This window comes from Macrobrachium rosenbergii, chromosome 47 (genome assembly GCF_040412425.1).
Source record: "Macrobrachium rosenbergii isolate ZJJX-2024 chromosome 47, ASM4041242v1, whole genome shotgun sequence".
Lineage (NCBI taxonomy): Eukaryota > Metazoa > Arthropoda > Malacostraca > Decapoda > Palaemonidae > Macrobrachium > Macrobrachium rosenbergii.
The window spans coordinates 20,641,661-20,659,596 of NC_089787.1; the positions used below are offsets into that span (position 1 = coordinate 20,641,661).

At 38.0% G+C, this 17,936-nt stretch overlaps 1 protein-coding gene across 1 annotated transcript in view; it reads right to left on the minus strand.

Annotated features, from left to right (window-relative positions):
* Positions 1 to 17,355, minus strand: part of LOC136830591 (ankyrin repeat and SOCS box protein 14-like) — a 33,729-nt gene extending 16,374 nt beyond the window's left edge. The window contains 8 exon segments of the mRNA XM_067090135.1: positions 1,886 to 1,994; positions 3,712 to 3,846; positions 7,636 to 7,806; positions 8,689 to 8,858; positions 10,265 to 10,374; positions 11,397 to 11,558; positions 13,441 to 13,555; positions 17,199 to 17,355. Coding sequence (XP_066946236.1) covers positions 1,886 to 1,994; positions 3,712 to 3,846; positions 7,636 to 7,806; positions 8,689 to 8,858; positions 10,265 to 10,374; positions 11,397 to 11,558; positions 13,441 to 13,555; positions 17,199 to 17,279 — 1,053 coding nt within the window. The 5' untranslated portion in view covers positions 17,280 to 17,355.
* Between the last annotated feature and the right edge of the window lie 581 nt (positions 17,356 to 17,936).

Sequence of the window (17,936 nt, forward strand, 5' to 3'; positions counted from 1 at the left end):
AAAAAGACAGTCTAAAAATTTTGTGCAATTTACACTCCATAAATTATATTAGCCGATGTGTGAAACTGAAATTAAGTGTATTTACGATGTTTGGGAGTTTGTTAGCCTTTTCCTAGCCTTCATTTTTTTGATGCATTTATAAATTCTTTTTCGATGCATTTATCAATTCTTTTATGTGGGTGCAAATTGTCCCAAGGCTTTTCATGTTATGAAAATTGGGATAATATTATCCCCGCAGGATTTTTGCAAACTGTATTTTGATCCAGCTCACAAAATTAAATTAAGATTTATGCTTATTTGTGGTCTAATTATGCCATTAATATGAATAGGTTGTTAAAAACTCGACTGTGCAAAGTTAGACTATGTGATACTAGCAGGGACAAAATAATTCCAATTTGAGTTTCAGTACAACACTACAGGGCCAAGTGGGTTCAAGCTTAGACAAACTAAAGTGAACTTACTAAATATTCTAAGACTGAAGACATATCTATAGTCTAACAATGCCAGTAATATGAATAAGTTGTTTAAAACTTGTCTGTGTAACAATTTGATGACTTTCTGTACTTCAGTGGTGCCCTAAAATATTCTTCTACCTTCTCACCATATTCCAAAGCCTCAATTTTTTTCAGAACTGAACACCCCATGAATCTCATTACCTGTAGGCCTACCTTTTCTGTAGTTCTTCCACTTTCCAAGTACAACCATCCCAAGTGCATACAAAATTGCACAAAGCTACCGTTCCTTGCCACTATTCCAGTAGAGTAATCTTTTTCTAATTAGCCTTCTGTTCTAGGATGTCGCCTGAACATAATCCTGTACCCTACTGTCTCTCGATCATTAGCAAGACCTCATAAATGCTGAGCTCTATTTAAGCTCTGTAATCCAGAACAAATCTTGTGATGTCATCTGTAATTTTTGATACATGGTAGTACAGCAATTATTCCTAAAGGCACAACCAAAGCACTCCGACATGACCAATTAAGAGACTTTGTTCTCCTTTTGCTTCCTATCTCATCACCATCAATCTAGCTTTGCTTTAATATTTCACCATGGCTACACATGCACTGATGTTTATTATTTGCATAAATCATTAGGTGTGCCATCAACAATCAAGCGTTGACATCTGGTGGCCTTGTCTCTCAAGACAATTTTGATGTTCAAAATGGCTGGCACCTAAATGTCAGCATAAATTAAAGTAATAATATGGAAAACACCACACCTTTACATGAAAAACAGAATTATGGGATCCTATAGAATAACTGTTCAGAGCAGAATGGAAGCAAGCTGAGTTTGACTATTCACGAATTCACGGAGGAAAGAAAGAGGTCAGAACCGATAGACATTGGGTCCACTCAAGAGTGATTAAATTCAGTTGCCTTACTTGGCACAAGGTAAGCATGTACCTTTATGTATACTTTAGAAGCAAAACTGTATTGGTCAGCTTCTATGAGGCATAATACATGCAGAAAGATGAAAGCCATGTTGGTATATGCAGATTTATGAAAGAGAAAAAAGTATACCTTAGTTTAACCAGACCACTGAGCTGATTAACAGCTCTCCTAGGGCTGGCCCGAAGGATTAGACTTCCTTCACATGGCTAAGAACCAATTGGTTACCTAGCAACGGGACCAACAACTGATGTGGAATCCGAACTACATTATACCGAGAAATGAATTTCTATCACCAGAAATAAATTCCTATAATTCTTCATCGGCCGGCCGGAGACTCGAACTGGGGCCTAGCCGAGAACTCTACCGATTCGTCCAACGAGGAACGTATGAAAGAGAAAGCACAGGAAAGACACAAGCGGTAGAATTTCGCATAGGCCCCTGATATCCCACACGACACTGAAGCCGACGACGACGAAACCAACCTTGGGTCTTACCTGAAGAAACAAATTGACGTCCGCCTCGTCAAGCACTGCATTTGCCGTTTCCTGCAGGAAAGCATCAGGTGGTATGCCTTTTCTAATGAGCACTTTCAAGGTGTTGAATCTGAAAAATAAAGGCGGCTTTTCGGTTTCGCGAATTACTTTCCGAACATGCAATCTACAAGCCCTGCAGTGCAAAGAGGTTCTTTAATGGCAGCCCTGTGCAACTACGCAATGGCAGCCCTGTGCAACTACGCAATGGCAGCCCTGTGCAACTATGCAATTAGAGTTTTAAAATTCCAAGCAAAGATGTAGTGCATTACTGCCCTAAAACTATTCACATTGAATTTTAATCATTTATTTTTATCCATTCATCTATAAATCATTAATTTATAATTACTTCTTTTCTGATGACTGATCTATTCTTTCTATATTGCCTATTATTGTCTGTAATTTCTTTCAAATGAATAACTTAATCTTCAGAAGCTTGAATGTCAAGGGGTTGTTTAAAGGCTTGTTTCATATGAATAGAGTTTTATCTTCTGAATATAATAATAATAATAATAATAATAATAATAATAATAATAATAATAATAATAATAATAATAACAATAATAAATAACAAATAATAATAATTAATAATAAAAATAATAACAAAATAATATATAATAATAAATAATATATAATAATAATAATAATAAATAATAATAATAAATAAATAATAATAATAATAAATAATAAATAATATTAATAAATAATAATAATATATAATAAATAATAAATAATGAAAAAATAATAATAATAATAATCATAATAATATAATAATAATAATAAGTCAGGTGTTTTAATTCAGTGGTCTGGTTAAGGTACTTAATAACACTAATAATTATATTTGAAAAAATGGTACAGGTGCACAAACCAACACAACTCAAGGATGTCCAATGTTCCCCTAATAAATGAAGGTAACCTTAAAATAGATAAAAACAACAAGGGGGGTACTACCAGTGGTTAGCAAATGGAGGGGGAGTGACCACAAGGGGAAAAGAGGAACAACCAACTCAATGTTTTAATTCTAATTTTCCTTCAGTTAGTTAAGCCACGTTGCAATGCCTGGGCAGCAGATATTAACTCAAAATAGGCGTTTGCACGTAACGAAACATTAACGTTACTTTTTACTCTTAAAAGTTACAAATCCCTAGACCTCTGGCGACCGTTGAAAAGCATATCAAAGGAGAAATAGAAGTCCAACCTTAACGACATGAGAATGACATGAGAACAGAACAGAATAGCGCTGGGACCTACAAGGTCATGCAGTGCTGGAACGGAAATTAACAGTAAAAAGGTTTGAAAGGCGTAACAGGAGGAAAACCTCAAAGCAGTTTCACTATGAATCAAAATAGAGAGGTTTAAAGTAAGACAGAAGGTAGGGAATATGAATGAAGGTATAGTGAGAGGAATGATAGGGGTTGCAGCTACAAGTAATCCTTACAGTGCACCTCATGAGGTGTACTGCTGGCACGAACCCACTACTGGGTTACTGACATGAGATCCATTGACAGAATGGTGATACAATTAAAAGCTACGGCATGTAGTCTGTTATAACTCAAATTTTATGAGAGAATTTGGAAGGTCAATGAGAAATCACAGTAATGGCCTCATTACTAAATCAGTAATCTTATCTTACTATATCAGTTACAACTAAGATTGGTTTACTTCTCAGTTCATAAAAGTTTGAAAGAAGTGGTCATCTTAATGTAAAACAGAACGAGAACTCAGGTAATTTTAAGAGGTGAGAATGCCGTAAGTATTTGCTTAAAACGAAAGGAACCGACTGTACTTACCTATCCCACTCGATAGCTAAATGAAATATGGTGTATTTTATTGGTTTCAAGGACTGTGGAATGATCAAGTCCCTCGATGTTAGATCCAAGATTCTTCCCAAGATGCTGGGATTCTCTTGTTGGTCTTCCATGTCACTGCAAAGAAAAATTCCTAAATTTGAGAACAAAATACTATTTGAGATACACAATTATTAGCTCTGCTCTGTAGTCAATTGAGGGTGGACAAACTGAGCACTGATGATCACTGGAACTACTGCCAATTACTGAGACCTCTACCCATTACAGTATCCATCTTGCCTCTCTTTCACTTAAAGTCAAAAGAGGATAGTGGCCCTATTGGAATAAATTTAAAAGAATATTATATCTCTATGGATGAAACCTGCAACGATTTAAGTTTTCTCTCCCATGACCTTATCCTAAGGTGAGGAAGGAACAAGCCAACTTCTCAGGTCGCAAGCACAGTTCGCCAACGTTCGAGCTTCCAGTACAGTCGACGCCCGGTATTCGGGGGATGAGTACCACAACTCCCCCCCAATAGCTAAAATCTGCGAAAACTTGACACCCTTCTATAAATGCTAATAACAGCCTATTTTGATAGTTCAAACACCAAAAACCCCTCTAAAAATGCCTATACCTGAGTATTTTAATAGTTTTATCACAAAAAATGCATTTAGTCACGGAAATTATATGAAAATACAGTAATTAGTGAATATTTCTCTATGAAAAATACTGCAAACAGGCGAATTTTCCGCAAACAATGTGTATATACGTTCCACAGAAAAATCTGGAACAGCTGAAAATGAGTCTGGAACCGGGTCCACTGTACTTCTTCATTATAGACTATATAAAGAACCAGGCAGAGCATATTTACACCAAGAGTCTCAAAAGCAGTTCATAAAGACCACCTAAAAGTTAATAGGTGAGTCCAAAGGGGGTCAACTGATATTTGAGGGTTACGAACTATCATTCATATAAAAATCAAAATACATCAAATAAAATCAAATGTAGCTTCTGGTATAAACTTCTGTTGACATATAAAAACCTTTATTTTTATTTTACTTATGGAATCATACTTGTAGTGACATTATATGGTTACAGGCAGTCCACGGTTAACAGCGGGGGGTTCTGTTCCCGGCTGAGTGCCGCTAACCGAAAATCGCCAATAATTATGGTAATAAGTGGTGTTTACTATGTCATAAGTGCCAACAAACCGCTTATCGGCGCCGTTAACCACTTATCAGCACCAGTAAACTATTTATGGACGCCGAAAATCGCTTACTGTTGCCGTAAAACTGGCTAACGACGTCATTAGCCAAGCACCGTAAAACCAGATTGCCATTAACCACCGCCGCCAATAAGCGAGGACTGCCTGTATAATGATTTATAATTAAATGAAATCACATGATGATGGCCCATTGTAACACTTGTTTCGCATGAATGAATTGACTTTCATTGCATTTACTCCTATCTTTTTCTACTATTTTACATATTTGACAGCAAATTACCTACTATTAGTGTCATACCTAAGCCGTAACTTGATTCTAAATCTTGGTTCTCACGAAGAAGATCCCTTTCTGTCTACATATCCTGATGAATCTTACTGGGAAATAATAATAAAGGAAAAAAGGCAAGAGGGAATTTCTGCCTTTTAATCAAACTGAGAATAAGTGTTAATGATTTACTGTATCTGGTTTTGTTTTGTATATGCCAAGTAATGATTCCATCAAGGGGTCAAGAGTCTACAATGTTTGAGGGTTCTTGGTTTACACGCTACAGGCAGTCCCCAGGTTACGACAGGTCCGGCTTACGACGTTCTGAGGTTACGACGCTTTTCAAATATATTCATCAGAAATTATTTCCCGGTTTACAATGCATGTTCCAGAGTTACGACACTTACGACACCGGTCCGATGGAAGAAACATGGCTCCAAAATGGCAGAATAATTAAAATTTAGAGGTTTTTCTGATGAAAAACTCAATTGAAAATGCAGTTTACATCTTTCTCAATACACCCAAAGCATTAAAAGTAAGATTTTCTTAGTTTTCTTTTTGGTTTAGGATTTTTGACAATTTTCAACGATTTTTAACAGCTCTCCTAGAGAGGGCTGGCCCGAAGGATTAGATTTATTTTACGTGGCTAAGAACCAACTGGTTACCTAGGAACAGAACCTACAACTTATCGTGGAAAAACCACATTATAGCGAGAAATGAATTTCTATCACCAGAAATAAATTCTCCAATTCTTCATTGGCCGGTCGGACTGCCAATGAGGAACTAAACCTGCCTGTATGACATTTGTAGTATGTTTTGATCCTTGAAGAATTTATGGTAGCTGAGTAGGACTTGTCAGCAACTTGCACTTTGTGAGTCCTCATTTCAAGTCCAGCTCATGGCTCAATGGAGTCTAATGGCAATACAATCTTCCCATCCCTGTGATCTACGGATGGGATTTTGAATTCTTTCAGAAACACTAGATGCCAAGCTCACACCACTGGACTGTCGAACAGCCTTCCGGAGGATGTCGTGAAATTGGAACTCCAGAAGTTCAAGTGAAAAAGCAATGCATTACTACCCTAATACTATTCATCTTGCATTTTAATACATTTGTAACTACTTAATTTAGTTTTTCTTTTGTAATGAGTGGGATCTCTTCATTCTGTATTTCACTTCACTTCTTCCTAATGAACACCATACAAAATGATGGGCTTCATGGCTAAAATGCACTGGGAAAGCCACACTATGAAAGAATATTGGCAACATGCTGCAACCAATGGTCGGAAAGAAGACACGAGATCTTCAAAACAGAGATGGTTTGGATGTGTGATGAGAAGCAATGATTAACAGCTCAGGCAAAAAAAAGAATGTGATTTGGAAGCAGAACAAGGAAGACCGTGGAACCTGCATGGAAAGGGCACACATGAAGACCTAAACCAGATGGGAATTTCAGCAGAAGGACAGAGGGGAAAGATCTCATTTCAATCTAAGACCATAAAAGGAAAAATCTGGCATAAAAATGTAAATGATGATTACAAGTATAACATAACAACTGTGATTTAGAAATCGCTGGAATGAAAGACCAGCCTGTACTCATACGTATAATCAGTATATACTTAAACGACCATTTGGAAGACATACTATCTAAAAGAAAGAGATAAATCATACTAAATTTAAGAGAAAAGAGTCATATCATTAAATAGCAACTGTTTAAAACTCGTTGATTTTCTCCATTTCTGCCTACGTAGGTCACCTAATTATTTGGCATTTACAAAAATGAACATTACTGAAAAACATTTGAGTCTGAAAAGTTTGGCAAGTTGACGAAATATAATCAAGCTTTCAAAACGGGGTTAGTTTTTGCACAAAAAAAAAAAAAAGGAAAATGAAAATGCATCTTTCCCTCTATGTTATACAATACCTCACAGCACACAAGGGAAAGTCAACACTAACACACTGTCAAACGAAAAAAGGTATAAAAAAAAAACTTACACCAGCAAAGGTTCAAGTAAAGAGACGATGGATTTGATATTTGTTAAGCACTTAACAGATTGAAAAGTCTGTACTTTGTAAGATGACCATTTCCACAAACACACAAACACTGCTCTGGAATGGAATGGAGTATAGAATTTTAGCAATATGCCAAGTGCTGTGACCTATGAGATCATTCAGTGTTTGTGTAACAGCTGGAAAACTTCACAGTTGCACTATGAAACAATTGCTAGCCGAGGGTGGAAGAAAGCGCATATGAACGGACGTACAGAAAGAGGAATGAAAGGGGTTGCAGGTAGGGGCTGTTCATTATTAATAAAACAACAGGCTTGTAAAATAATCAGATGCTATATAATAGCTTTAAATTCCCTGCCTCTCAATGATACAGGTCATTCAAGCAACTGGTTTTGCATGGTAAATACTACCGCAACATACGTACCTTTCGTCGGTGAATTCAGAGTCGGGACAGAACTCGACAGCGTAATGCAAAGCCACGATGCCGTTGGCCTTGATGATGTTGGGGTCAGCTCCGCAATCTAACAGTCTCAAGACGGCTTCCTTGGCATTACACTGGACTGCTAACATTAAGGGCGTTGTGCCATCCGTCATCCTGAATTATAAAAATATTAAAACATTTACAACAGTTTTCTTGTTTCTTGATATACAAACGTAGTTCAGGTTGAGATACACACTTGTTTCACATCCTGAAATGATTAACACTAAAGTGAAATAATAAGTAAGTTAAGTATAGCTTAGTTTAACCAGACCACTGAGCTGATTAACAGCTCTCCTAGGGCTGGCCAGAAGGATTAGATTTATTTTCCGTGGCTAAGAACCAACTGGTTACCTAGCAACGGGACCTACAGCTCATTGCAGAATCCGAACCACATTATGACGAGAAGTGAATTTCTACCACCAGAAATAAATTCCTCTAATTCTTCACTGGCCGGCTGGAGAGTCGAACGCTGGGCCAACGGCATGCTAGCCAAGAGCTCTACCCACCCCTCCAACGCTTACATCATAGACAACAGTACTAATACATGGGGAACTTGTACTTTCCATAAGAATTATCGGAATGGAATGGAAGAGCATACAATTTACGTCAAAGGCCAAGTGCTGGGACCTATGAAGGGGAAATTGAGAGTAGAAACGTTTGAAAGGTATTATAGGAGGAAAACCTCGCAGTTGCACTATGAAACAATAGGTAGGAGATGGTAGATAGCAAGGTGGAAGAAAGAAAAGTGAATGGAGGTAGGGTCAAATGAATGAAAGGGGTTGCAGGTAGGGGCTGAACGGACACTGCAAAGAACCTTAACTAACCCCTACAGTGCACCGTGTGAGGTGCACTGACGGCCCTACCCCTCTGCGGGATATAAGAATTATCCGACATTCCAAAGGGTCATACAAAGTGTCATAAAACTTCCTCCCAGTTGTAATCACAAACCTACAGCACTAAATTGAGGGAAATACGACTTACAAAACAAGTGCTTACCTGGCATTGACGTCACACCCTCTGTCAATGAATAAATTCATCAGAGGTATAAGAGTATCGCGCACTAGTGGAGGAAACAGAAGGGCGTGGAGCACAGTTCGGCCAGCGTCGTCCGCCCAGTTGAATTCAGAGCCTCGTTTTATTAAGAGCTGAGCTACTTCCAATAAACCCTGAAACAATATTATTATTATTATTACTTATTCAGAAGATGAATCCTATTATGTGGCACAAAACTAAGGTGCCAGTGACTTGGACTTCAAGCTTCCAAAGAATGTTATGGTGTTCATTAGGAAGAAGCAACAGATGCTAATGGGAAATACAGAAATAAGAGATCTCACTTATTAGGAAAGAAAAAATAAATTAAGAAAATAATAAACCCAAACTAATGAACCCTACTCATATGGAAAAAACCGACAGGCTTTCACTGACTTGAAATTCAAACTTCCAAAGAACATGGTGTTCATTAAAAGGAAGTAACAGACGGTAATGGTTAATTAGAACAAGGAGATCACTTATTAAAGAGGAAAACTAAATTAACAAATTAATAAACAGAAAAATAAAGTATTCGCATTCTCACAATTCGCGGACTTACCGATTTGCGGATTTCTCTATGGAACATATATACACGTTATTTGTGTAAAATTTGCCCATTTGTGGTACTTTTCATTGAGAAATATTCACAAATTACTGTATTTTCACACCATTTTCATTAGTAAATGCACTTTTTGTGATAAAACTATTATAATACTCATGTATAAGCATTTTTAGAGTTTTTTTTTTTTTTTTGAACTATCAAAATAGGCAGTTCTACGCATTTTTAGAGGAGTTTTAAGTACTCGCGGATTTTAGCTATTCACGGGGAGGTGTGGTATGCACCCCCCACAAATACGGGGGGTTTACTGTAAATTGTTAAAATGCAAGTGACTTCTATAAACTACTTTCCTGTATATCTCCCTTCCTCACACATATAACTCACCACTGACATGGGTTCTAAATACACGTCTTCACTTTAACACGGGCTGTGATTAGAGGAGATAATGATCTATTTGCTTGAACTGCTTACTTTAAAACAGGTAAGAAGCACCATGACTCAACTTTCTCATGCTGGTGCTTATCAGTATCAAGTGTAAAGTAGAGATTCCATTGTGTCTAGACTCAACCCCTCTATTATGCTATTGTTTTGTTCATTTGGGAAGATGTAGATTCGTCACCAGAGCCAGCGTCACAAATTGAGAGGAGAGCAAAGGGAATGAAGATGAGGCAATAATGACGAACAGTGAAAACTTGTTTTTTTAATGTTCTGCGTTGCTTGTGATATCCGCATTATATTTCTTATCAGAACTCCACAAAAGGGGTTAAGAGTTTCCTGTCTTGGAACCTAACTCCCTTTATTAACAATTGATTCTAAAGGGGAATTATGATCTATTGACATCATTTCCATTTACAAGACATCTTTAGGAATGTATCCCCCGTAAATGGAAAATTATCTTTGTTTCCAACACTGATTCTGAAGGATGACCCAAAAATGCAAATGAATTAGTTATGGATAAGAAAACAGAGTCCCAAAGTCACAAACCTTTTCTGCGGCTACATGCAGTGGGAGCCCATAGTGATAGTCCTTCCTATTGGGATCTGCTCCCGCATCCAACAACAGCTCCGCAATGTGTATGCTGTTATTTGCGACAGCTGGAAGGGAAATAACAGATTAACGAAATGTAAATCTAAAGTTCAAAAACAGAAGAGTCTATTTTTCTTGTAGGACACTTTACTCTGGGTATAAATACAGGCAGTCCCGTTTACGACGCGTCCGGCTTATGACGTTCCGAGGCTACGATGCTTTTCAAATATATTCATCAGAAATTACTTCCCGGTTTATGACGCATGTTCCGAAGTTACGACACATTGTACGCCAATCCGACGGAAGAAAAATGGCTCCAAGACGGCAGAATAATAAAAATTTGGAGGTTTTTTTGATGAAAAACTCAATAAAAATGCAGTTTACATCGTTTTCAATACACCCAAAGCATTAGAAGTAAGGTTTTCTTAGGATTTTTGACGATTTTCAACAATTTTTCGGTTTACGACACGGCGTAAAAACGGAACCCCCGTCGTAAACCAGGGAACTGCCTGTACTGCCCATAACAATCATGAGTCAAACTTAGACATACCTCTTCACTTTCATCCTCAAAGTATAATAGTTATTTACAGCAAATGGCTGGGTAATCAATGTATGAAAGAATGCTGACCTAACGTTAAATACAAAAGCCGTAGGCTACCAGTACTTCACCCATAGAGGACACTCGAAAGGAAAAGCAACGAAAGCCAAAATCTAAGCTGACTGCTGCTCGCAACTGAACCACTGTCAGAGCCGGCAGAAAAACAATTGAATCTCCCTGTTAAAGTCATCCCTCCCTTACCCCAAAAGTGGGCGGGGCCTAGTCACCTACACCGACACTAGCGCTACCACGAATTTCAAAATCTTTAAGCTGCCGGCGAGTGAAACTGTAAGCAATGTGATTGCTTGGCAAGTTACATTTGAGCTTTTCAGTCGAGAAACATGCCAAGTGCCATTTTTAAAATATAACAAACTAGATTAAAAAATACTTTGGCCCAGGATAGCGCTTGGCACGTTTCTCGACTGATAGACTCATATATAAAATCTCTTATTATTTATTAATTTCACTAAGTACTAGATAAGCTCACCTTACCTTTCGGTAATGGCAGCACCCAATCGTCACCAGCTTTCATGTCCGGATCAGCCCCGGCTGACAACAGCAGCTTTACAATATCTGCGTACTCAGAACCAGACCTGCAAGCCAACTGAAGGGCAGTCGTGCCTTCGTGGGTCAGGGCGTCAACTTCGGCGTCATCTACGGAGGAGATATTCAATATAACTCATTGTCACATATCACACTTTTATCAATTAAACTGTTAATCTTGGTCAGGAAGGAGGCAATTAGATCCAGATACTCATCAAGACGCTAATTTCCGTGACATATAAAACCATTAATCTACAGGAATGATCAAAAAGTTCTCCGTCCAAAATTCTCACTCTCTCCCCTTTTAAGATGTGAAGCCTCATTCCCGCGTATTCAAAGCTGCAAATTCAAGTCTTCCACTAGACATGAGAATCAGCATGGAAAGTGAATACATGATAGTTCTGTGATGTCAAAGAATTATTTTGTTGAAGAATACTAAAACAAAAGAGATTCACATCTGCACAATCACCACATACCAGAGTCAGTCTCCTTGATATTAACTCCCTTCAAGAAAATGCAGCTTTAAGTAAAACGTATACTTACTGGGTACTGGAAATTCTGGAACTGGAAATGAAGCAAATTATATTCAACATGATTTCATGTACCTACGAATTATGTCCCTTAAAGATATTCTTAACAAATTTTACACGGGGGATCCCCATTCAGCCACGTTCAAAAGTGAAATAACATCAGATCTAACATTAAAAGCAAGTGCAGTTGCAATGGTTTACAATGTCCATTGTGATTTAATCTACAGTATGAGCTTTAGGCTCAGAGATGGATGAATAAGCGCACAGGATTATTAATAACTAATGAAGTAGTAACCAAGGACCCCTTTCTACACTGTGCAGTTCTCTCAAGATGAAACATTGCAACTCTGGCAGCACTAGAGCAAAATTTTCCATGTGTACATTTAGTGCAAGCATGAAGTAGGAGTGAGCAGGATGTCTGTGCTTCAACCATTAACCCTTAAAGGATGGGTTTATTTATATATCATGCAATCCCCCCCAGGCTGGGAAAACTTTAAGGTTGGCCAATTTCAGAAAAAACACATTAATGGAAAGCGTAAGATATGCAAATGCACGTGGCGTAAGAATAAAAATTATACAAAATTTTTCCTACCTTCTACAGGAAGTTGAAAGTGACACCCTGTGTGGGGTCTCTCTTACAAATCACTTGTATATTTTACCAAGTCATACATGTTTTTCCTAATAATTTTTTTATTTTTACTTTGTAAAATTATAATTACAGCTCACACAATATCATAACAGATAACTAAAATCAGTAACATATTAAGTATACTTCTTGTAAAATATACTTCTTGTAAAATATTTACGTAAATTTACCGAGATCTGGAGATGCAGTAACTTTTTTGGAGGTATACATGTTTTTATATTTCTTTGCAAAATTTCTTTAACAATCATATCATAAAATTACCTAAAACCAACAACAATCCCTGGGTACATTTAGGAGCAAATAAATAAAAAGGCGTCATAAAACAGAGAGGAGCAAGACATTCCCCCATCAAGTAAAGAACAATACTGATCTCCCTGAAACATCCACTGATTAAACCAAGCTGAGTCTAAAGTTGCCACCACTCATTTATGGCCCACTGAACTGATGGAAACTCTTTCCCGCTCGATACAACCAAATCGTATGGCACGTAATATTAATACTCATATGAGGATATCCGTCCATCATCCAAAACCTGTTTTAGAGCCTCATATGAGGATATCCATCCACTAAGGGTTAAACCTGGCACAAAAGACAGAGTGGCAGTTCTTTGGTGTGTTCAGAACTGACTGGACAAGGCATGAGGGTCACTCAAACTCTGAGTAGAGGCTAAAGTAAGACGACAACACATGCACAAAAGCATGCATCAAAAAGTTATTCACTGACTCATGACATCTAAAAACTGTTACTGTGCAGTAGTTACCAAATTAAAAACCAATATGTTGGCCTTAATGAAAAGCACAATACTTTTACAACATACCACATGGCAGTAACAAGCGCACACATTCCACATGACCTCCGTCAGCAGCTTCGTGCAAAGGTCGCCACCCACGGTTGTCGTGGCCGTTTGTCGGGCTCCCCTGCTGCAGCAGTTCCTGGAAAGGTACCAAAATGGTGTTCAGTCATGTTGCTTATCTGTTACTTTAACATTTTACACAAAAATTATCTTTTTAACAGGTAAATCCATTTTTGCATAAACAGACTGCAACTCACTGACACTGATAATCTGCATGAAAATAAAAAAAAATTAATCAGCTTGCCTCTCAACCCATCCAAGCTGCAGGTAGTTAAAACTACACTGGGATTGACCAATTTTCACCACTAGAAGTGCTTAGAGACCCAGATGCATATTTAGAGAAGTGTACGTGGAGACTACTTCTCTTCTGGGATGTATTTAGGGATGATGACAGCCACATATAAGGCTAACGTAAAGTACAGGCATTGCATATTAATAAAAAATCATTTTAGTTTAAAACTAGATTTTTTAATAACTCAGTTCATTTAATTTAGTCATTTAATCTATTCTTAAGCAGTGGAGTTATATAACAAAGTTTAAAGGCATTGGTGGTAAATATTAGCTGTTATACACTTATAAGAGTTTTTGTCTTGACTACTGATGTTTCACAACCAAAGGTCACTGTCATCTCAAAAGAAAGTGTGGGAGGAGTTTGAAAGTATTTTATGCATTAACTTGAAAATGAAAAGAATTTAAATTCTTAATGGCTACAAATGTTACAAGGTTAGGCTATAAACCTAAGCTACTACTAAGAAATCACAACACACGTGCTATTTTCATTGGAAAAATAAAACAGGGATTTATCCTAAGCTGGATAATTCTCAGAGCCTTTGCACAATAAGTACAAACCTATGTTATCTGACCTAATTTATTACTGATTTGTCTTTCACACTCCATGCAAATGAATGAAGCAATCATCTTCTCTCAGTGATAAAACTACAATACTGTACTTTAGTTCCTAGCAGACACCAAGTATGTCATCAGATACAGTTAAATAATTGCCATTTTCAATCTTTTTCCTTACAATATAGGGGAATGTGAATAATAAGTTGTGCAGCTTCAGGTTTGGATACTGGGTCCAGGGGGAAGAGAGGTCTACCAAAGCACATGAGGACCTGGTGCCCTAGGTTACTTTAGGATGAATCATAGTAATGGGCCTTGTGACAGCCATGCCTATGTCATTATAATAGGTTAATAAGGGCAAGGGGCAAGAGCAATGTATTTTTCTGATTGACAACCTTTTGGTTTAAGCATTGACCTATTCCATTGACTAAGTTTGTTTGTGTCCCTCATAATTGTTACAAAGGATACAGTCCTAGGGGCTAGGGTAACAAAAATGAGCGGCTTATGTTCACAACAGGCTAAAAATCAGAAATTAATAAATTACGAGTTAAGGATTAACAATAATATACTGTTCATGTACTTTGCAATAAACAGAATGTATCAAAATATGACCAAGAATAAGTGGTTTATGTTAATAATAGGCTAATAATCAGAAATGAACAAATATATTGTTTGTGTACTTTGCGATAAATTGAACATATCAAAATATAACCAAGAAACGGTAAAACTGCACACTAGTACCAACCCACCCGCCTCTCAGTTTGGCAACAATCAGTTTAAGTGCAAATTGGCACTGCTTAGGCTAGTATCAGGCCTTTGGGGATAAACATAAAAACAAGCAAAAGGCAGCACATATACACAAACAAAAAGCAGTGGGTAGTATGCAGGGTAGGGAGACAAGGGTAAGCATACTACCAAAAAGTGGTAGTTTAGGCCAGTCGATGTGCTTTGTCAACCTGGACACTGCCACCCCAGGTAACACATAACATTTGGTGAATTGGCCTAGGCTACCTCTTTAAGGTAGCAAGTTCAAATCCGTAAGTTCCGTAAAACTAATTCATCTAAAATGACCAATGAACTACCTGCCACATTCAAAATAATTTTTTTGCCTTCAAGTATTTGGAGTTTGATTGTGGAAATGCTAGACCTGGGTTGTACTGTATTCAGCTGGGACAGTAAAATGCATTTGGGAGGCAGTGCTTGATGGCTCAGGAGTGGGTGAAAGGACAGAATTTTACAAAAAACACCTTCCATAGGCCTCAGCCTATACCATTTCTGAATAAAAGAGGGATAATGTTCGTTTCCAGTCCGAACATCCCTACTCGATTTTTTATTATACCTTTTGAATCTCATAAAAAAATTAAAGAAATATTCTTTATACATAATTCTTGCAAACTAATATTTATCACAATAAAAAAAAATACATGTAAATGATTAAGGAATTTTTCTAATTTTCACTTTTGCGAAATGTAATAAAAATGAAGGTAATTCCAAGCCGTAGTTCCGCGGTGAGCTACACTGTAGCAATTAAAGTTTTCCTATGTTATTTTACTTGCTTTACAAGAATTTAAAGTAATATTTTGTTGGGCAGCTGTAACTAAACTGTAATTGACTTTTGAAGACTACATGATGTGGTAGATCTAAGCCAGCATTCCGCGGCGAACCCCCATACCCCTCCATAGCTATGGCAAAATTGTAACCAGTAAACACCCCTAGGGTACGTTAGGTTGGTATTTTTAGGGGTGTTTACTGGTTACAATTTTGCTGTATTAGCTATGGAGGGGGGCAGGGGTACCCTAGGGGTGTTTACTGGTTACAATTTTGCCGTATTAGCTATGGAAGGGGGTGGGCATACCCTAGAGGTGTTTACTGGTTACAATTTTGCCGTATTAGCTATGGAAGGGGGTGGGGGAGGTGTTTACTGGTTACAATTTTGCCGTATTAGCTATGGAATGCCTAGGCTTAGATCTGGAGGGGTGGGGGGCCGTAAGATCTACCGTAAAGTAAAATAACATAGGAAACGTCAATTGCCACAGTCTAGCTCACCGCAGAACTATGGCTTAGAATTACCAAAATGAATGACAAGCGTCTCCACTCAGGAAGACGGAAAGGGGGACGAACGGCTGCATCTGAATCAGGGCGCAGGTAGGCCCTTGTGAATCATACCATTATGATTCGGTAATTCTTTACAAAAGAAATATTTGGTGTTTGACCTTACTAAAATAATAAAAACCCCTTAATATGTACCACCTAACCTAACCTAGGGTGCCGTGCCCCTACCTAGGCCCCCCTTAGGGGCACAACCCAACACATCAAACATTCAGTGCGCGGACCTTTAGTAAAGATTTACCACGATTCCTTCTAAATGGTTGGATTTGAGGGCATCGGTAGGCCTGGGGTATGACCGAGGTCCAACGGGCACACGGTCGGCAGAGCTCCAAATACCCGCGACCTGACTTTGTGGGCAGTCGGGTACGCCCTTGTGAATCATACCGTTACGATTCCTCCTGAATGGTTGGATTTGAGGGCATCAGCAGGCCTGGGGTATGACCGAGGTCAAACGGGCACAACGGTCGGCAGAGATTCAAATACCCGCGACCTAACTTTGGGGCCCAGACAAGGCGACTTACGAATGCCACCTGGAGAACCACAGGGGAGAGCAGTGCCGCGTGACACGAACCGGATAACTCGAAAAAAAGTTATTTCGCGAAAAAATATCAAATTTTCGAGCGGTTCAGACGACGCCAGACATCTTTTATTCGAAGCAACATTTCATCCGGAGCCATTCTTAACGAGAAGCTAAGCCGGGCGAAGTATCCCGCCCGTGTACAAACACCCCCATATCCCTGTAATTAATGACAACAACTCTGCCGTATTACCTGCAACAACACGGCATTTCCAACCCGTGCTGCCATGCCGACGCTGGTGCTGGTGTCATCGTATGCCTCGGTGAAATCCATGGTTGTTATTGGGGAAGGTGACGGTTCAAGTTCGTATTCGCCATGTTTTGTTTACATTCGTGAAGGACGCTTCTTCTTCTTCTTCTTTTCCCTCTGCGGCTTAAAAGAGGCCTCCGCGGCAATAAACTCGTTTATTTACGGATATTTCTCACTTTCTGATATGTTATTTCTTTTTGGTAAATGCTAACAGCATAAAATTTGTCGTTTTAACTTCTAAAGTTTAATAATTTGGCTTAGTGATAGCTTTTTTTCTACTCCTTCCTCTTCGCCATTGAGAAGCCTCGGCCAGGAAAACCGTTTATACTTCTTACATTTAGGTATATTTTTTTTATTTCATTTTGGTAAATGCAAAAAGCATAAAATTTGTCGTTTTAACTTCTAAAGTTTAATAATTTGGCTGAGCTTTTTTCCTCCTTCCTCTTCGCCATTGAGAAGTATACTTTTCATTTAGGTATATTTTTTTTTATTTCATTTTGGTAAATCTAACTAAAATTTCTCTTTAACGTCTAAAGTTTAATAATTTGGCTTAGAAGCTTTTTTCCTTCTCCTTCCTCTTCGCCATTGAGAAGCCTCGGCCAGGAAAACCGTTTATACTTCTCACATTTAGGTATATTTTTTTTATTTCATTTTGGTAAATGCTAACAGCATAAAATTTCT